Source organism: Ruditapes philippinarum, unplaced genomic scaffold (assembly GCF_026571515.1).
Source record: "Ruditapes philippinarum isolate M1 unplaced genomic scaffold, ASM2657151v2 ctg2012_1_1_1_1, whole genome shotgun sequence".
NCBI classification, from domain to species: Eukaryota; Metazoa; Mollusca; class Bivalvia; order Venerida; family Veneridae; genus Ruditapes; species Ruditapes philippinarum.
The window spans coordinates 520,394-542,688 of NW_026864155.1; the positions used below are offsets into that span (position 1 = coordinate 520,394).

The window sequence follows — 22,295 nt, forward strand, 5'->3', positions numbered from 1 at the left end:
TGTGTAGTACGAACGTGTCCCATTGAATGTTTTATTATCACCGCCTGATGCAAACATGTACGGATTTTTTCTTAATTCAAAATTTTACATTTTCTATGTTCAAATGTTGAATTCTGCTGAATTCGGTGCTTGGGTCGTAAGCTGTAGCTTTCACTTACAACCACCGTCCATAAACTGGCTACATCTAAACACACATGCAATATTCAGGCTCGGTTTTATCAGTCTGTTCAATAGATTGAAGATGAAAGTTCGTCTTTGTCCGCGCCCCGAACACTGGCTAAAGCAGAATTCAATATTAAGACATATATGTGGCCAAATGTTAAATTTATAAACATCAACAGATGTGTTCTAACGGCAGGTGAAGTTTTATGGAACCTTCAATGTGTCACTTACGATACTTGATAGAAAAGAAGTATTTGGGGTAAAAGACACTACCTAAAACGATGTTTTAAAAAAATGTTTTTTTTTCATCATGTTACCTTTGAAATGATATTTTCTTTTACTACCCTTACAAGCTTAAGAAAGAAAAGCCGTTACAGTTATAGAAAACTTACGAACTTTGAAAGAAAAGAAGTGTATGGGGGTAAAAGACATTACCTCAAACGATGTTTTAAAAATGTATTTTACATGTTACCTTTGAGATGATATTTTCTTTTACTTCCTTTACAAGCTTAAGAAAGGAAAGCCGTTACATTAATAGAAAACAGACATAGACCATTGACCTTTGAGTTCACAAAATCGACGAACTCTTGATCTCTTGTTTTGACAGTAATGGGTTTGGAAAGACAAATGGTATATGCAAATCGGAAACAATAGACGAGAATATGATGCGTGATGTCGAATACTATTTTGTTGATATTAAATGAAGACCCCTTCTTATCCAAATTCATCTTAATTTTCTAGCTTATTTATCTAATCTGTGATCTTGCTAGGCAGGGTTAAATGGCCTGTGTTATCATAATTGTTTAGTATTCTGTGCAACTCTTGAAATCTCTGATCCGAATTTCTGCCGATAAATCAATCAGTGATTGAGCTTTTGCTTCGAAGTGTAGATTTTGAAATGCATGATCGAGTTATAATAAAATATTTACGAGTATATATGCCGTTTGTTTCCAAAAGATGTGGATAGAATACGGACACATGCATCTAACCAATCACCATGATCTTTTGTTTATCTCTAAAGGTACACCTATGTACATGAAAATTGAACGTAAACAGAATAAAACTTCCCGGATAAAATAGTATGTTGCTATTTTGAATTCGGTTGAAATGATATCAAGTATGGACGATTCGCTAAAAGATAAAACATACCGATATTTTCTTTTCGTATAAGCGTTTTAGAATTAGTCTTTTAAAATAAACTGTGATCTTCAGGGAACAGATATATAGCTTTATTCAATTCATAGATGTTTTTAAGAGTGTAACTACATACCTGAATCACAGTAGCTATACGAAATTACTTTGATGTGTCTCGCAATTTTCCCCTATTAGTCTTGTACCCTGTCTTGCGATTATAAACACATACTACCTCTAATCGTCATACCTTTCTCGAGAGTTTTAGCCACACCAGGTAGTAGAATTGTTTATACACTGCGCGAATGAAATATTTCGGTAGGAATGATTGTTTATTGAATCAAAATGGAGATATGAGTAAGCGATATGAACAGACATTGTAATATTATGTTGGATCATTTTGGATAATTTTGCTGACAATGCAAATAATATCGCAAAATGGAAAAAAAAAACCACCCAATTTGTCTTATTTGTCACCAAATAAAAAAACAATAATTAGAATCATCGACCAAAACATGATACATTTACAAATACTCACTTTCAACTGCTTAAAGTGATATGTTACTGGACATTTTATTTTGACGGGAAACGACTTTGCTGATGAATCACATTAAATTTGTCGAATGTGAATTAGAAAAAAAACACGTCATATTTTAAAATTCGACGATGAGTTTTTAGATTTTATTTTTTATCTTAGATTATCTGATTGTTTTCAATGAACAGCCAAAGGAATTAAAAACTTTGATGAAATTTGCATTAAAATATGCAACGGAACAAAAAAATTTACAACTTGGGGACAACTTATTTAAAACTAAAAATAACATCTAAAATTGAGTTTTCGGGAATTTCTAAAAAGATGTTAAAACTTGATTATGCCTGATCCTTTAAGAGTTTGTTTTACACATATTCACAGCAATGAAGAGTTTTTAACCATATACACAGAATCTGGTTTCTTTACGGTTGTTTTTGCTTTTGTTGTTATATTATTCCTTAGTTAACAGTTACACCACAATGATGACTTTGTACTTGAAAAATCATTGAGTGTGCAGCGTTTACATAGCCGTTGATTGTCTTCACGTTATCCTTTTCCGGTGTTGCGTAATCATCGCACGTATGGTAATATAAGGCACTTCAATTAATAGTGTCTTAAGTAGGTGTTGTTTTTTTTCTATGAAATTGTCGTCAATAACAGTATGCATACTTAAACATTCGTTATGGAAGTTGCTGACGGGATATACTAGAAGATTTAGCGTTGCTGACATAAATATAACCCTTGGCTAGCGCCCACAGCATTTTATATTCTTCCGTATATCTCGTGAGCAACTTGTATGATTTTGGAAGATATTTGTATTATTACAGCGGTCCCTGTACTACAAATCCAATGTTGATCATACTAAGGTACACGGGCAGCCATAAACTTCATTTTTATGCAAAGATGTAACCCTATTATGCAATCAATATCTACATATCCTTTTTCATAGGTATCATGTAGCGGATGTTAAAAGCGAATTGTTAAAATATTTATAAATAGATAAACAAGTAGGTTACATGGTTTTCAGAAAATGTAGATAAATATATAGGTTATCTTAAAATAGTATGAGGAAGCAAAATGACAATTTTCAGATAGATATTCCTTGGAAGGTACTGTGTAAGTAAAATCTTACTTTTTAACTATTCGTGTAAGGTTTATTTTATATCAAAATAAACAATTAACATTTGTACGATATTGTTAACAAATTGTAAACGACATTCACGTTATACAAACTTCGTGTAAAGACGGGATAAATGTTTGCGTGACACTATAGGCGCGTCAATGAAAAATGATTCTTTCTGCACTTTAAACCGTATTTTTGGGCATGTGATATATAGAATATATTCGTGTAGGTCCATTACTGAATCTATTGAGCAAGTTTAATACCATATCTGTACATAATTTGTATATTATTATGTTATTGGTTTTATGTATCATTTATTTGCAATGTGATAAAAACTTGCCGTGTAAAGATTTAGACTGATAACAAATAGTTGTATAGTGAATATAAAGTGTTAAGTATTTATCTATAGAATACCTGCTAATGCCAGAGTGGATTAAAAAAAATCTTTACAAATGAGTACCATGTCTTGAAATTTAATGTGTCTGCTGCTTCCGATCACCGTATTTTCATGGGAGCATATATAATTAAACTTGTACCTTGAAAGTTGACTAGTTTATACACTGGGATATAAGTATACTTTTGTAATATTGATCAAATTCGGTCGTTTGATATTTCGAAAAAAGAAATGATAAAAGTCAGAAATCAATCAAAGTATGACTGTAGTTGAAAGAAAGGCTTGTAAAAGTAGTGTTTATGGTTCAAGTCTCATGGATTTCAAATGGAGTATTATATAACAAATAAAAACATATGTTTATTTGAATATTAGTGTTTTACACTGTCACTTACTTTAGGTTTAGATAGAATCGGCAAATGTTACCTTTTCTAAAGGCACATTAGTATACTGCTTGATTTAATAAAAGTATTTTGTGTTTTATTAAAAAAAAACACTGAACACGTTGTGTTCATTTATAGCATGTATAGTGTCAAATCTGAATTTATTTTTTATGCAAATAATACATAAACCAAGAAATTCAGGAATAATAAAAACATGTTACCTAATTTATGAAAGGAACTCTAGCCGAATGATAAGAATATTTTTTTAAAATGCGTTCAGTAGGTTGGGAAAGGAAGGAGACCAGATAAAATGGAAGTTGAGGAAAGATTGTTGTTCTACAGTCAGGAGATTACAAGATGCATCAAGGAGCCATCTGTCATTTCTCATCTCGAGGCAGATTCAATTATACCTTCTGGTAAATATACACAAATTGGATTTATATTCTAAATGTAAAATTCCCACTTGTTTGTTGGTCTGGGTGACTATGTTCCACATTTTGTGTACTGTTGGATGAGTTTACACACTAAAAATAACAATAAGTTAATGTATACGAAAACGAACCGTCCGTAAAATATCCTTGCCATGTTTCTCTGTTTACAATTAGCTACCAAACATAAGTGCTTTATTGTGTTTATTTTTGTTTTTCTTTTAATTTACAATGTTAGAATATCAATGTAAAAGCCACGTTATATGGTTCTTTTTGATAATTTCATTTCGGATCCTTTTTTATTCGCACTTTATCATTTCTTACCGCAATAAACTCTAAAGACACCGTGAAAACCGAATACAACGTTTTCACTTAAAATGTCACATTAAATTCTGTGAGATGATCCTGATGATTTAGTTTTATCGGTCATTTCATCGTAAAGATATTTGAATATTTGTGTAATTATTATGCTCTTAATTTATAGACGACTGTTCAAAGATAAAGAAGATATTTATAGATGCCGATCCTTTTAAAGCCAATGAAATGATGATCGACTGTCTTATGAAATCATCTGCACAAGGGAAATGGAAATCATTATTGACCGCTTTGGAAAAATCAGGTTAATTTTAAGATATTATCATAGTACAATACTCAACCCTTGGGTTTTTGACATTCCTGTATAAACAACTGTATCTAAAAGTCTCAACTGCACGTCCTTGCACGTTTGTTACAACTTAGATATCAAAATAAACCAAATGTTAAATTAGTCAATGATTTGTCATATTTAAAAATTACAAAACTGAATAAAATGGTATTTAATTTGATCTTCAGAATATGTCTACATCAAGTCCTTACTGGAAACGGAAGGCAAACCAAGTATGAAAGATGAACGCGAAAAGGCAATTATCAGAGTATTCATATCTTACCTAGAGAAGAATATTGATGCAATGGATATCGTTGCTGAGCTTTTTTCAAGAAAAGTTATAAACGACACGGATGCCGAGTTAATTCGTGCTCAATATCACAATAAAGGGAACACATATGCAACAATCGTGCTTTTAGACAGAATGCAATGCAGACTGGCTCCAGGCGAATGGTTTTATCAATTTCTCGATGTATTGGTTCAAAAAAACCTCAAACACATTGTCAAAGAAATCGAGCCAGACTTTTTGCAATACCCCGAGCGATTCGGATCTTCTCATGGTGAGATGATTTTGTCATTAATTCAATAAATTAAAACCACCCATATACTTGTAACAGTAAAATTTCTTCATGCATTTTTGTCGATAACAAAAGCTATTTTCAATTCTTTTGAAAGTAAAGACATTTCGATATTTCTGACATACACACGTTTTCTTTCTTCTCGTGATTATAGAATCAGTAGAGAAATGTATTGACTGTGACAAAAAAGACATGGCTGTTGAGGCATGTGAAATGAAATTACCTGTATCCATAAAGTCCGGTGACATTCAAGAACACGTTCTTACGGGTATGATGACTTCTTTGATTATTAATAATATTTCAACCCTGACCGAAATAAACTAGGCAACGTTAAGTAGTCTGATCGTAACCTATAAAAATCATAAATTTGAAAATGTAGTTTCATGTTAGAATGGCTTTCATTTTTGCTTGCAGTCGGAAGTGTCGTGTAGTAGAATGAATTGAATTAATAAAAAACAACTATCTAACTTAGTGTTGTTGAGATTCTTTTACGGTTTATAATACCAACAATTATTAACCATCTGTAACAAAATTGCAACATTTCTTATTTGGTAGAGTATTCTAGCGTAGCTACTGACATGGCCAGCCATTGCATGGTTTCAGAAATAGACATGAATGACTGTAAATCTTCTTCAAGTTCTTCTGGTATGTATTAGTTTCTGCAATTTTCATTTTATGTGCGTTACGTTCAGTTGAAGGTCGGGAGGTGAAACTTGTTTTTTAAACTTCATAACTTCTGTAAAAAGTATTTTTTCTTTGTTTCTTTAGTTATATATGTAAACTTTAACTCATAGGACCCATGTTAGAGTTGCTTTTGTATGTTATAGTAATTTAAGTTGTTCATGCATGATAGAAAACACACAAACCAGCTGCGATAATAGCACGCTACATCAACAAGCGTTTTTACAAATCATTTCAAAAGATATTTGTAGCGTTTGCTTTTTAGAAAAACAATATCATTGTACCAACTTGTATCTCAAATGCTTTAATAATTGTATATGTCAGAATAATCATGAAGTTTATATGTAGATATGTATCTTACAACGAGTTAATATTTCCCTACAGTGATATATTGTTGTAGATGAAACAACGAGTTAATATTTCTCTACAGTGATACATTGTTTTAAATAGAGTGTAAATATCATGTTTAAACCAGTCGCTGTATGTATACATGTCTAAAGGTCAGATCGTTTAAGCTAGCAAATATGCGCGTTTAGAGAGAGATTTTACATCAGTTAGGAGAGACACGCTGATAGTGTGACAGTGTGTAGCGGTTATTTTTTTATTGAGAAGAGAATTTTGTTGTTTTGAAGGGAATTTTGTTGGTTGTTGAAGTTGGTTGAATATAATTGTGGTGATCTTAATTGATCAGGGTTTAATGGTTGTAATTAGTTGTTTTGGTTGTTGAGTTATATCTGTTTGTGAAGATATAATTGGTTGATATTGGTTGAATGTTTGTCTGATCAAGATTATATTAGTTGATGCTTTGTTTCGAGGATATATGTAAATATTGGGTGCTTTAGTTTGCTTTTCTGATGCTGATTAGATTGTGTGAAGTTAACATTGTTAAATGAATGTTTGTGGTTTATACTGTATCTTAGAGTTGTAAAAATATTCATTTTTTGTGTTCTTCATTTTGTGGTGATTTTTATTGTTTTGTTTGATCATAAGTTGTTTAGAGCTTGGGCTCGCCAGGTGTCTTGTTTCGTATAAAAGACGTATACGTGAAAAGATATTCCGTATAAGTGGTTGAGAAATGATGTGTGTTTGTTTTGGGTGTAAATAATGATCAGAATTCTTTGTTTAGGGTGTAAATAATAATCAGAGTTTGTTGTTAACATGTATATATTGATTTGAGATAGAAAAAGATAAAAATACCTAAAAAAAGATAGTGTTAACTAAACAATTACATGCTTGTTTTCCAACTGAGAATATTTCACTTTTATGTCAGGCGGTGCTGCCCAGCCCCCATATCTTGGAAATTGGTTCTAGTATTTATTACTAAATCTTTCCTTAGATTAAATAACATCAAGGCAGACATTTCTCCTGACAATTTGGGGGCTCGTCCGGGATATTCTCTTTAAGTTGGAATTTTTCCTGGCAAAATATTGTTTGTTAAACTTTGATAAAATTTTTGTTAAACCTTAAATCATTTACGATCTGTTGGTAAAATACTGCAGTGTAAAAGCTGTTAGGCGAAAATCGATAAACCTTCGTTGTAGTGTTATACAAGTAAACTCTCTGTACAATAGAGTTTAAATAGAGAGTTATATGTAGAGAAGCGGTGACGGTCTGTGTTTAAAGTTGTATACTGAAGAATTTATTGCATTTTAGCAGGAGAGCACCCTTTGTTGAATACTGTTTATACGGTGATAGAATTAAGTGGTTTTTGGGAGACATTTGTTTCGATAGTTTGAATCATTGTGTTAATAAGTTTATATCGATGATAAAGATATAACTTATAATTTGTTGAAGTTATAAACATCAGTAATTGATAAAAGTTTATAACCGGTGTTCAGTGGGTGATTATTCATAAAAGTGTATGTAATAGTTGAATAGATAGTTTGTGCTGCCGGTGCTCAGTTGGTTGTTTTCTTAAAGTTTACATAGTTGTTAAACACTGCAGGAAGATTATTATCGGTGCCCTGGTTGTTACTGTTGATACATGTTCATTGCCGGTGCCCGGTAGGTGCCATTGTTATATAGAGATTAGATTTGGAATAACGATTGTCGGTGCTACAGAGGTACACCATTTTGTTGAGTAAAAAGTGTTTACTTTACGGGTTTCGTAGAAATTGATTATTTTATTGAGTAGTAATCCATTAATAAGCAATTATGGATTATGAGAAATGGGTATCATTGGGAGAGAGGCTTGGGTTGAAGGACGGGGAGTTACGTGATTATGTTCAAAAGAAAGAATCAGAATATCTTGATAGAGAAGAGAGAAATATTAGACGTGAAGAAGATAAACGGCGATTTGAGGCCGAGCGTAAAGCAAAAGAAGCTGAACGTGAGGAAGAGCGACGGCGATTTGAGGCAGAGCGTTTAGAAAAAGAAGCCGAACGTGAGGAAAAGAAACGTTTATTTCAAGCTGAAGTAGAGATGAAAATGAAAGAGCAAGAAATAGAATTAATGAAGTTAAAAATTGAGGCTGGGGATCGCCTTGATACCCCACCTAGCACCGGTTTGAGGCCAAGATTGCCTAAATTTGAAGAGTCAAAAGATGACATAGATGCTTATATAGAGCGTTTTGAAAGGTTCTCCATTAGTCAAGGATGGAAAGAAGATACATGGGCAATAAGCTTAAGTTCTTTATTAACGGGGAAAGGTCTTGAAGTTTACACTAGTATGCCTCCTGAGCAAGCATCAGACTATCAAGAATTAAAAACAGCAGTTTTGAAAAGATACCAATTAACAGAAGACGGTTTCAGAAATAAATTTAGAGAGAGTAAGCCGGAACAAGGGGAGACTGTAAACCAATTTATGGCTCGCTTAGATAGATACTTTAGTAGATGGACAGAAATGGCCGATGCTGCGGATACAGTAGATAAATTGAAAGATCTTATTATTAGAGAGCAATTTGTCAAAGTTTGTTCAACGGAGTTAGCTCTTTTTCTTAAGGAACGAAAGCCAAAGGATCGTAGAGATGTCATCTCTTTGGCTGAACAATACTTAGAGGCTCATGGCGGTACAATTACAAATAGTAAAAGCTCAAAAGTTGCCAGCTTTTCAAATAAATCACCAATACGCCTTAATCAAGGTAATCTTTTGAAACCAATACAGCACTATCACAGAGAAAATAGAAAAGTTACATGCTTCATATGTAATAGAGAGGGTCATGTGGCCAGAGATTGTCGAGATCAGACTAAGAAAAGATATGGGGCTGCTGCAATGTCATATGGAGAGCAAAATAGAAATTACTTTAAAACAAATCGGGATTCTTCACCAAGGAACTGGCGTAGTAGGCCTGTAGAAAATAGACGTGATGGTAGATCAGATGATAAGAAAGTATCGGGGTTATGTATGTCAATTTCTCCAACAAGTTCTTATGATGGTTGTATTGAAGAGGGAAAACTTAAATTAGCCAATGGTAATTCTGTGCCTGTCATTACAAGTAGCTGTACAATTGAATCATTAGAAGGTGAACGTCAATTGGATCTGAAAGTAGGATATGTTGGTAATCAAGAGGTGAAAGTTCTAAGAGACACTGGTTGCGAGTTAGCAGTAGTTAGAAAGAAGTTGGTCGAAGAAGATCAAATGTTGAATAAAAATTGTGTCATGATAGCAATAGATGGTCGGGCCAGGTTGGTACCTATGGCAAAAATAGACATTGATACACCTTATTATAAGGGTAAAATAGAAGCTATGGTTTTAGAGTCAGCAATTTGTGACTTAGTCTTGGGCAATATTCAGGGTGTACTTAATAAGCCAAATGAGAAGTGGGTTAGCCGAGAAGTAACAAACATAGCTGCTGTTGTTACTAGAGCACAGGTCGAAAAAGAGAAGAAAGCAATGAAATCTCTTAAAGTCCCAAAAGTCGAAGATAATGAAATTACGATAGATGTTCTTAAGAAAGAACAATCAAATGACAATACGTTACAGCGTTTGTGGCAGTATGCTAGGGAAAATAAGATCATGAAAACAAAAAGTGGTAATAAATTTAGATATGAAGTAGAAAAGGATGTGTTGTATAGAATATTTGAGACGGTGAAAGGTGATTTGAAGTCTGAAACGAGACAAATAGTTGTTCCTAGTAAATATCACAAAAGAGTTATGTCATTAGCTCATGAATCTATAGTGGGTGGTCATTTATCTGTACGCAAGACTTTAGACAGGATACAATCTAGTTTTCACTGGCCAGGTATTTCTAGTGATATAACTAGATTTTGTCGGTCCTGTGACATTTGTCAGAAGACGGTGCCCAAGGGTAGACTTCAGAAAGCTCCTTTAGGTGAAATGCCTATTATTGACACTCCGTTCCAGAGAATCGCGGTTGATTTGATAGGGCCAATAACGCCTGTATCGGAAAAGGGAAATAGGTACATATTAACTGTAGTTGATTATGCTACACGTTACCCAGAAGCTGTTGCTTTACCAAGAATTGAGACTGAAAATATAGCTGAAGCATTGTTAGATGTTTTTGCAAGAGTAGGTTTCCCATCAGAAATACTTAGTGATAGGGGTAGTCAGTTCACGTCACAACTTATGGAAGAAGTATGTAGACTTGTATCACTGAAACAGTTGTTTACTACTCCTTACAATCCAAAATGTAATGGTCTTTGTGAGAGAATGAATGGTATTTTAAAAAGCATGTTGAAGAAAATGTGCCAAGAAAGACCTAAGGATTGGGATAGATATTTGTCTGCGGTTCTCTTTGCATACAGAGAAGTCCCTCAGTCAAGTACAGGGTTCTCACCATTTGAACTTCTATATGGAAGAACTGTAAGAGGTCCCATGCAAGCACTAAAAGAATTATGGACAGAGACAGAAGTACCAGAGACACGTAATACGTATGAGTACGTCCTAGATTTGAGAAATAGATTAGAACAAACATGCAAGATTGCTAGAGAAAATCTAAGCAACTCACAAGAAGAGTATAAACATCATTATGATAAGAAAACACGACCAAGAAGTCTTAAGAAAGGAGACAAAGTTTTATTGCTCCTGCCGTCAACACACAATAAACTGATGTTACAATGGAAAGGTCCATTTGTTGTAAGTGAAGCAGTTAACAAGTTTGACTACAAAGTGAAAGTAGGTGATAGAATTGGAATGTACCACATAAATCTTCTGAAGAAATACGAAGAACGAGAAGACAGAATTTGTGCGAGTGTAGCTGTAATAGAAGCCGAAAATAATGATGATACTGGGGCTGTTGATGATGAAAATCTTTTAGAACTAGTAGACACACAGAGTGAAGAGACATACAGAGATGTTAATGTTAATGATCAATTAACACTTGAACAAAAATCAGAAGTAAATGCGTTGCTTCAAGAATTTGAGGATATTTTTACTGATATTCCCGGAACTACAGATCTTGAATCTCACAAGATTGAGTTGACTGACAAAACACCAATTCGTGTTAGACAATATACGATACCATATGCAAAAAGGACAGCGGTAGAGGATGAAATTAAGAAAATGCTTGAATGTGGTATCATTGAACCAGCAAATTCTGATTATAATTCTCCAATTGTTTTGGTGAAGAAAAAGGATAATACAAACCGCTTTTGTATTGACTTCAGACGACTCAACTCTGTAACAAAGTTTGATACAGAACCAATGGGTAATGTTGAGGATGTGATGGCAAAGCTAAAAGAAGATAAGTTCTTCACAAAAATTGATTTGACCAAAGGTTTTTGGCAAATACCAATTGAAGCAAAATCAAGACATCTAACAGCATTTTCTACAACAGAAGGTAGTTACCAATTCAGAAAGATGCCATTTGGAATGGTCAATTCTGGTGCAACATTTAATAGAATGATGCGGAAGTTGCTTTCCGGAGTGAATGATACTGATAACTATGTTGACGATGTGCTTGGACATACGGTTACATGGGAGAGACATATGAAGATGTTGAGACAATTGTTCGAAAGAATACGAGAAGCAAAGATCACAGTTAAACCTTCTAAATGTATGATTGGATTTGAAAGTATACCATTTACCGGTCATGTTGTTGGCAAAGGACAAATGCAAATGGAAGATGACAAATTAGTCAAAATTAGAGACGCTATGCGACCAGAGTCAAAGAAGCAACTGAGATCGTTTCTTGGTCTAGCTGGATACTACCGAAAATTCATTGCTTCATTTGCAGAAATTGCTTCACCATTGACAGATCTTACGAAGAAAGGACAGCCAAATAAAATCATATGGAAACCAGAACATGAAAAAGCCTTTACGACATTGAAGCAAGTACTGACACGATCACCAATACTACGACTTCCAGACTTTTCAAAGTCATTTGTTTTGCAATGTGATGCCTCAGATACCGGAGTTGGGGCTGCACTTCTTCAACAGTTTGATGATGGTCTGCTTCCAATAGCTTACGCGAGTAAGAAATTGCTGAATAGAGAAAGAAACTACTCGGTTATCGAAAGGGAATGTCTTGCAATGGTATTTGGAATAAAGAAATTCAACAAATATTTGTACGGGAAAGAATTTGAGCTGCATACAGACCATGCTCCTTTAACGTATATTCAGAAATGTAAAGTTGAAAGTGGCCGCATAATGAGATGGGCATTATTTCTACAGAACTATAAGTTTAGAATAGTAGCTGTGAAAGGAAAGGACAACGTATGTGCAGATTACCTAAGTAGACTCGATACTTGAAAAGAGACATTGTAGATTATTCATTTTGTTTGAAAACAGTGGAGTGTTTTCTTGAGTAGGGGGCTGTCAGAATAATCATGAAGTTTATATGTAGATATGTATCTTACAACGAGTTAATATTTCCCTACAGTGATATATTGTTGTAGATGAAACAACGAGTTAATATTTCTTTACAGTGATACATTGTTTTAAATAGAGTGTAAATATCATGTTTAAACCAGTCGCTGTATGTATACATGTTTAAAGGTCAGATCGTTTAAGCTAGCAAATATGCGCGTTTTGAGAGAGATTTTACATCAGTTAGGAGAGACACGCTGATAGTGTGTAGCGGTTATTTTTTATTGAGAAGAGAATTTTGTTGTTTTGAAGGGAATTTTGTTGGTTGTTGAAGTTGGTTGAATATAATTGTGGTGATCTTAATTGATCAGGGTTTATTGGTTGTAATTAGTTGTTTTGGTTGTTGAGTTATATCTGTTTGTGAAGATATAATTGGTTGATATTGGTTGAATGTTTGTCTGATCAAGATTATATTAGTTGATGCTTTGTTTCGAGGATATATGTAAATATTGGGTGCTTTAGTTTGCTTTTCTGATGCTGATTAGATTGTGTGAAGTTAACATTGTTAAATGAATGTTTGTGGTTTATACTGTATCTTAGAGTTGTAAAAATATTCATTTTTTGTGTTCTTCATTTTGTGGTGATTTTTATTGTTTTGTTTGATCATAAGTTGTTTAGAGCTTGGGCTCGCCAGGTGTCTTGTTTCGTATAAAAGACGTATACGTGAAAAGATATTCCGTATAAGTGGTTGAGAAATGATGTGTGTTTGTTTTGGGTGTAAATAATGATCAGAATTCTTTGTTTTGGGTGTAAATAATAATCAGAGTTTGTTGTTAACATGTATATATTGATTTGAGATAGAAAAAGATAAAAATACCTAAAAAAAAGATAGTGTTAACTAAACAATTACATGCTAGTTTTCCAACTGAGAATATTTCACTTTTATGTCAGGCGGTGCTGCCCAGCCCCCATATCTTGGAAATTGGTTTTAGTATTTATTACTAAATCTTTCCTTAGATTAAATAACATCAAGGCAGACATTTCTCCTGACAGTATAAGCACATACATTTTCTACGAAATTCCCGCACGAAGTATAAGGTTTTATACTTAAATATGTTGATAACTTGCAAGTAAAAAAACAAACAATTTACCATTGTGTTGGATAATTGATATGTACACGACTATGTTGTTATGTTATATTAATTTTGCTTAATCATGCAGACTATGAAGATGCTCTAGAAGAAATTGACGAACACGTTTATACACCTCATGCTCTTGAAGGAGATGATATTGAGTCACATACGAATGAAGCAAAAGACACATGCATATCTCTAGACAGATTTGCCTTGAACTCTTGCAGTGAAAATACAGATAGAATCGAAACCTCTCAAGATGATATAACAGAGCTGAATGCGACTATACAACTTGGAGAAAGAGCACCTCCAGAGGGACGGAACTTTGAGCCTGATGTAACAGCTGAGATTACAACACAGAATGGTAAGTTTTCAAAGCAAAGGAAAATAGAACACGAAATTTAAAAAGTACATGTTTTTGTCTGTATAGAATCAATAAAATAGATTGTTAAATCTTCACTAACAAGTAAACCTTCTACTTGATTATAGTCAATAAACAAAAAAATCTGAAAAATATTAGATAGTCAGACCTATGTGTTCATTTTGTTCAAGAATATATGGTTTTATTAATTTCCAATTATTCTTAACCGAAAACTCGTCGGACATGTAATCTAAGGTTCTGTCGCGTGGGTTCATCAAGGTTTATAGGTTTGTAGAAAGTTATTTTTACGGAATAGGATTGCATTAATCATGAAAAAAGTGAAATAGATTAATTGCAACATATTTTGTGATAATATTATTTTAAACAGATACAGATGTTCAAAACGATGAAATTCCTTTAACAGAAGAACTGACAAGCGAGACAGAAGAATCTGACGATTTCAGTGACGGTATGTAGTGCCGTGTATTTAAATGTTTTAATGTGATAAAGCTTTGTTTTCATATAAACTTTCTAGCGTTGAAAATTATCTTCTTCTGGTATTTCCGTATAACGATTTTCATTTTTCAATATGTTTATCTCACAACATGACATCGAAAATGATACAATATTAGGTTTTTCAGTCACTGATTTTAAGTGCAACTTAGGTTTTATCAAAATTTGTGTAGCCGTCAAGTTAGCTCTATATGTAGAGCGTTGGATTGTTAATCGCGCGACCCAGGCTTGATTCCAGGACGGTGCATGTCACATTCGTTGTGATCGGTAGAGAAATCCTTTCTACGGTAATTAGCACTGTACCTCTGCTCTGGCATGTGCAGTAGTTTAAGTTCCTTGTAAAAGTGGAGGCAACTAATACTGGTAAACTGCTTGACAGTCGTGGTGGCTGAACTGTGCTCTGGTAATTCAATATGCCTTACTGCCGTGATCCGGGTTAAAACTACCAACACCACCACCTTCAAAATTTGTGGCCATTCTTTTCTCTCTTTATATATTCCTATTTGGTACAAATATTTTAAAATAATCTTACTATGTGTAACATATATTTATCACCAATTAAACTAATTTTACGCTAAAAGATATTTCAAAGTTTCTATAATCCCTGAAAATATTTTCTAGTGATAATCTCTTGATATTGTGATTCATAGCAGATGAAACAACGGAGTCAAAATCTTTTGAAGAGAAATTGTATCCTTTCCAACATGAACTCGCAGGGAAGGCATTAGCGGGCGAAAACACTATCATAGTTGCTCCGACTGGAAGTGGAAAAACATGGGTGGCAACACACATTATTGATAGACATTTAAATATGCCAACAGAAGGTGTATTCTCTTTTAACTTAAATTAGTTCTTAAAGTTTAAAAATAAATTGTTATGAACGTTATAATAAAACTAAGTCTAAATTTTTAAATAAGAAAATTACAAAGGCATGGTATTTTAAGCTCAAATTTCTTAAAAGTAAGAATTTTTATATTTATATTGATTTTATTTGAAATTAAATGATTTTGGAAATTTATCGTAAAATAGAGAATTTGAAAAAAGTATCACACACTTTTATTAAAGAATACTTATTTTTGTTTATCAGTAGTAATTTTTATTTCTCTGTTCATTGATCAGGAGGAAAGAAAAGAAGAGTTGTCTTCATGGCTCGCAATGGAATACTTGTAGAGCAACAAAAGAACTTCATCTCCAAACGATTGCCTTATGCGAATGTAAATATTTAACATTTATTAGGAAATCTTTTTTGAAATATGTTGTAAGATTTCGTAAATGACAAAGTCAATAATTAAAGGCACATTAACTGTCACAAGTGATAACATTTTTCTTCTGTTTTTAAGAATGGACACAAATGTGTTTTTTTATTATTTACATAATGGACTGTCACCTGAAAGAGTAGCATTTTGTGTAGTATAAGTGGCATTTTGACCTCAGTACTAATACTTGATGACTATCAAGTACTTACATCCAGCAAAAGATGCATCAGCTATATTGCCAATGAGCTATTTTTTGAAATTGTAACTGAACACAAAATAAAAAAAGGATTTTGAGCAATAAAAATAATATCGTTTCTTTGGCCTAATGGGTCTTTCAGGAACTCTATAATTGAAATTTTATGATTTAAACAATGACATTTTAATTGAAGGTCCAACATTTAAAAGGGGACACAGATGAGGCGATGATGCTAAATGCATTTCTTGAAGATTATGACATATTCCTATTCACACCGCAAATTCTTGTCAATAATCTGAACAAAGATGTAAAAAGTTTGTCGGTATTTTCATTAATGGTATTTGACGAATGCCACCATACAATCCGCAATCAACCATATAACACACTTATGAAGAAATATCTTTTGGAGAAATCGAATGGAATAAAAAACTTACCACAGGTAAGTTAAAAAAATAAATTCTATACGACATATTCTGCTTGTATTTCTATGTTTCCGTGCTTGAATTTAAATGACATGACATTAAATGTTTATGATGATTGTAGTTTTGTTTGAAAAAAATCGAAATTCCTTAAATGAATAAGTTCTATTTTTGGTTAGAGATACGGCTATGAAATATACTGAAATGCATCAGAAATGCATAAATTATTATTGACGTGCATGTTTATGTTTCATGCCAGGCTTTTTTAACATAGAAGTTGTTTTGATTACTAGATCATTGGACTGACAGCATCTATTGGTACTGGAAGAGCCAAATCAGAACAAGATGCGCTTGAACACATATTTAATGTATGTGCAAGTTTGGATGTAAGAGATCTGTCGACAGTAGAAAAGCACAAAGATGACCTAGCAAAGCATGTCAGCATTCCAAAAGAAGGTTCGCTATCATAAAACATCAATAAAACACCTTTCCTAATTTACGGCATTCATTTATTTTCCTTGCACTGTTTCATTTATAAAGTGGTAGACGTCAAATTTTATGTCTACTTTACCAAATTAATTTCGATATAAGAACAAATTACCAATGATGTATAAAAGTGCAATATAATTTCGATACAAAATCAACTAGATTATCATTTTATCAATAAATTGTTTAAAATAATGACTTTCTTTCATAATAGGCTAATCTTAACGAAGGAATTGCTCATGGCTGTCTACTTTCAAGGTATTTTCGAAGAGAACGATAAACAAAAACAAAACTCTACATTTCGAGAGCATAATTATACTGTATTTACTTCTTGTTTAAAAACAAGATTTATTTGTTCGTTGAAGAAAGTATGAGAAATATAAATGTTCGTAAAAATGAAGCAACATAAGATTTGTTTAGGGTGCGTGAAAGTGGAAACTTTAACGTCGCACTATCACTCTGTAATTGTTATGGCTACTTTCCAGCTTTGTCTGTAGAGGAAGGCCTCAGGTACGCCTCCGTGCATTAAGTCTGGAACGTACGGGCACATGAAAAGAACCACTGACATTCCGTATTCTTGCTTGATAGCTTCTTCATTTGAAATAATCGTACGAAAACACAGTGATGAGGGTCGAACGGTTTGGCGTATTCGATATTAAAAACTCGGAAAACGACATTCTGAGTTAAAGAAAATAAGATTGTAAATTTTATATCAACGTATTAAATATACAATACAAACAATGCAAAAATCAATTTACATTGTTTTTTTGTTTAATAATGAAATAGTATATTTGTGTATCAGAGAAAAGGATATTTATAACATTCTATTTATAGACAAAATACCAATGCAAGCGAGACAAACAGATCAATGTAAAAGCATACTTTTAGTGGCATTGAAGAAAACACTCGATTTTCTTGAAGGTAAACTTTTCAGGTTTTCATTTTTTATTAAATTGTTATTATTTAAAAATATATATTTGTTAATAATCTTAATACTTATAGCCCAAAGAAATGCATTAAGAACAACTGAAAATAAGTTACTCAGAGTAAACAAATAAAGTAAGTGCATATACCTTTTTTAAAGATTTAGCATGGACGGAACCGAATTTGATAGAAATAATGCACAAATGTCCAAAGAATATTGAAGAAAAGGAATTTGGAAAGTGGATATCGGACATAAGTAAGGCAGCAGAATCACTAAGAAGAGGTCGGGGAAGAAATGTAGTCTCCTGTGGAAAATATCTTCAAGTATGTTAAAGATGTTTCGTACAGAGTATTAAATTCAAGTTGATCTCCATAGATCCCGTTAGATTCTCTGCAGATTAATAGAATTAAAGCATTACAAATCACGGAATTTGTCACCAAATATATCTATTTGACGGGATAAGCAAATGTGCATCGCAGATAAGCATACAATGACGTGTTCATGATGTATAAGGAAAACCCATTCTCCAAATAGGATTTTCCAACACTTCCTATACAGTTAATATTTAAACGCTATAAACTTTTGTCTAATGTTGTTTGTTAAGGCATCACAAGCTTAATATTAATTTAGTACACGTGGGTTATCAGTGGAGAACATGCATAACGCCCATTGCTATATTTATCTATTAAAGCGGTAAGTTAATAGAAGACATGAAAAAATACACTTGTGTCTTTACCGCTGACCTTGCTAGCGTCAACTTTGATATTTAGTCTGTATTTATGATCAATTAAATGATCCCATCCATTCTCTGAATATTTTAGATCTACAACAATGCTTTAGAGATAAATAGGTTACTGAGAACTACAGACGTTGCACTTTACCTTGCACGTCAACACGAGGAAGAAGCTGAACACCCAGAAACCTTTACAAAAGAAGAATCATGTCTGTTTGAAACCCTGAAAGGTTATTCAATTTTCATGATTTGGGTCATAATAATCTACACCGGTGATGTGGTGCTTCTTTATTAAGTACAAAAGTAAACTTGGAATTAAATTTATGTTTAAATCTAAAAGTTTGTGAAAAGCTTCCATTATAACGGGTAAATAAAACGGTACATGTTTATTTTTCAATTCGCAGTTTCAGCTTTTGTTTGTTCCGGTAAAATGTATTGAATTATTTAAACTTATTCTTGTTTACATTTTACTTCAGAGGTACAAAAAGACTTAAGAAAAGTGAAGTCTGACAATCCCAACGTGCACGTCGTAAGTAGTATTTTATCAAATCTTTTTGCTGGAAAGGAAGCAGATGCTAACTCTAGAGCCATGGTTTTTGTGCAAACACGAGCAACATGCAGAGCTTTGGCAGCTTTCCTCAACGAAGAGTTAAAGTCAATATACGTAAAAGTGAGTCCTCTAATAGGAAAAGACACCAGAGGAATTGATAAAGGTACGTGACAAGCAAAAGTTATTACTATAACGAACTTACATTATTGCCAAAAAACGAAAGAAGACTTGGCAAAAAATAGAAATACTCGCGCCGCACAAAGGAATTTTAAAATCTTTAAGTCAATTTATGCACATTGTGTATACATTTGGCATAAGATTATTCCGAGAAGGATAACAGAAGAAGCTGTATATGTATCGATACACTGATAACTGACCAATCAATATTATCTGAAATAATCATAAAATGAAAATAATTAAACATTGTTTATCACTTGTCTGACAAACCATATGAATAATGTTACTAAATTGAAAAAAGGGGTAACGATATAGATAAGGGTAAATAATCAATCAAATACCAGGTTGGGTGATTATAATATGTAATGCAATATTAAGTATGTTGTCAAGTTTAGCATGGGAACTTTGTGTTTGTGTAAACTGTGCTATGGTTCTTAATATACATGTATATTCTTTCATATGATACTAAAATGAAGTTTGTAGTCAACTATTCACATTAAAAACTGCCTTACAGGAGTAGCTTCATGTAAAATATAGCTAGTAAACGCTTAGTTGTGCTTAAATACAGTTTTACATAAAAGCTCGAAAAAACTTGACCTGGAAACAATGAAGTATCTTATGCATCTACTTTGAGGTAGATAAATTTAAAATCAAAGATAACATTTAACATCTTTGTAAGTCTTATAGAATAATTACTGCCGAAACGTTGGTTAAGATTTGTCATTGACAAAGTTGCAAGACTTTCATATACCCCGATAGCCTATATCGCAGGGATATCAAGGTAACACATACGATTCTAAAGAATCATTTGAATATCTGCCAGGTGAATACCTCATTTGATTACATCGGACCAGAAGAAGTAAATAGTTAAATGCGCTTAAAATTATTGAAATTGATTCCTAAATTTGACAGTTGCCGTGTTTTAACTATTGTTACTGGTTATTTAAACTAATTTTACTTTTTATGCCTTTTTATCTCTGTGGGAGAAGATAATGTTGAAGAGTTGAAATAGAAAATTGTTAAATATTTGTTAAATTTGATGACTTTATTGCATTATATATTAACCCGCTCTCGTAAGTTCTGAGTGAAGGACTTAAAATTTGATGGTTACTTAATTAAAGGCATGACTGAGGAAGACCAAACAAGAATAATAGATGAATTTAAGGAAGGTGATTTCAAAGTGCTAGTGGCGACATCAGTTGGAATGGAGGGCCTTGATGTACCTGACTGTAATATGACACTAAATTACAACTTTAACGCAAACGAAATTACCAAGATACAAATGTCAGGTAAGAAGTTGTTCATAAAAGTATTCATACATCAACGTCCAATATAAAATATTGTAAACACGCTTAAAAATCTACTTTACATAATATTATCACATTGCTTTAGGTTTGTCTGACACACGTTTCATGGGCTATTATATTAGAACAATGTTTATAAACGTTTCAACCTCAGTATTATATATAAAAATACGTGTGACATATATTCTGTTCATTTTTTTCATCTTACATACTGCACAAATGCTTAGAAACTTATCGTTAAGCATCAAGATTGCTGTTTATTTCAAAGGACGCAGCAGGAAAGCAAAGGGCACAGCAGTTATGATTGCTACTGACACTCAGTTCGATAAAGACAGAGTAGTAATGTACAGAGTTAAATTAATGGCGTGGGCAGTTGCATTTTTTAATAATTTGGATGCCAAGTCCATTGAAAGACGAATACTTACTGCGCAGAAGAAAATCATTGATGACTATAAATGGCACCTACAAACAATGGAGCTGTCTTACAACAGGAAGTCCGATGTAAATGATTACGAAATTCACTGTAAGAAATGTGGCAAACATATTTGTAATACTTCTAATCTCCGGAAATTAGATACATCTTATATTGTTGCCATGCAAGGATTTGAACAGAAAATCCGAAGAGTAGAACATGAAAGAAGTGTTAGTATGGGTTTACTGAAGAAAATATGTAGGATGTTCTGCACGCATTGCTCTAAAGCCTGGGGAGTTATTGCAATTAAAGGGGACCTTGAATTCTATATTCTCAAATTAGAAAACTTAAAGTTTATCTGTGAAAATTCAAATGAATATCAAACATATAAGAATTGGTCAAGTATGCCATACAAGGTGACGGAAATAAGAAATTGTGACCTTGAGCGTTTATACAAGCAAAATGAATAAAGAAATCAATGCACTCTAAAGGTGATCATCATAAATCCTTATCTCTCTGTAAAACCACAAATGTTTTTTTTAAGCAATATTCGGATATATTAATACTACAATCACTGTGATCTTATTTATATATTTGATTCTGCATTATCAAATTGAATTCTGGTCAGTGTCTCTGGCAAATAAAATTATGCTTTAAGTAAGAATTTACAATTTGTAAAAATTGTCTTAATAAGATAGACGATGAGTAGCGGGTGTTGTTATATAATTAAAGGATATCGTTAAGTATATTTCTCTATTGTTGTGTAATGAATGTAATGATTGTTTGCACCATTTTCATTATTTAATATGATTAAATAGAGGATATTTGTTTAGTTCAGTGTAAGATCGGAATATATTTCACCGAGTGAGCACCAAAAGGTATATTTCACGAGTGGCGCAGCCACGAGTGAAATATGAACTTTTGGTGTTCACAAGGTGAAATATATTTCAATCTTACACTAAACTAAACAAATTTTCTTTTTATTATATGCAAAGAAACGTTTTAAAAAGACATTTAACCTAATACTGAATGAAAAGCGCGCCAAATAATAATATAACGTGACGTCATTTACG

General features: G+C 32.8%; 1 protein-coding gene across 4 annotated transcripts; it reads left to right on the forward strand.

The window, feature by feature from the left end:
• Nucleotides 1-2,798: 2,798 nt before the first annotated feature.
• Nucleotides 2,799-22,037, forward strand: LOC132724623 (antiviral innate immune response receptor RIG-I-like). 4 transcript variants are annotated; one of them, XM_060709559.1, is made up of 18 exons: nucleotides 2,799-2,941; nucleotides 4,003-4,138; nucleotides 4,635-4,769; nucleotides 4,982-5,353; nucleotides 5,526-5,639; nucleotides 5,927-6,016; nucleotides 13,979-14,254; nucleotides 14,640-14,720; nucleotides 15,415-15,588; nucleotides 15,884-15,978; nucleotides 16,410-16,655; nucleotides 16,929-17,091; nucleotides 17,956-18,042; nucleotides 18,206-18,369; nucleotides 18,868-19,009; nucleotides 19,256-19,492; nucleotides 20,628-20,795; nucleotides 21,079-22,037. In XM_060709559.1, exons 2-18 carry the CDS (start codon nucleotides 4,033-4,035, stop codon nucleotides 21,690-21,692), a joined length of 3,264 nt encoding a protein of 1,087 aa, XP_060565542.1. In that variant the 5' UTR covers nucleotides 2,799-2,941; nucleotides 4,003-4,032; the 3' UTR covers nucleotides 21,693-22,037. The 4 variants fall into 4 exon arrangements, with proteins under 4 accessions (XP_060565542.1, XP_060565543.1, XP_060565540.1 ...); XM_060709560.1 differs by having other exon boundaries at nucleotides 2,822-2,941; nucleotides 4,006-4,138; XM_060709557.1 differs by having other exon boundaries at nucleotides 2,837-2,934; nucleotides 4,006-4,138.
• Nucleotides 22,038-22,295: the final 258 nt, after the last annotated feature.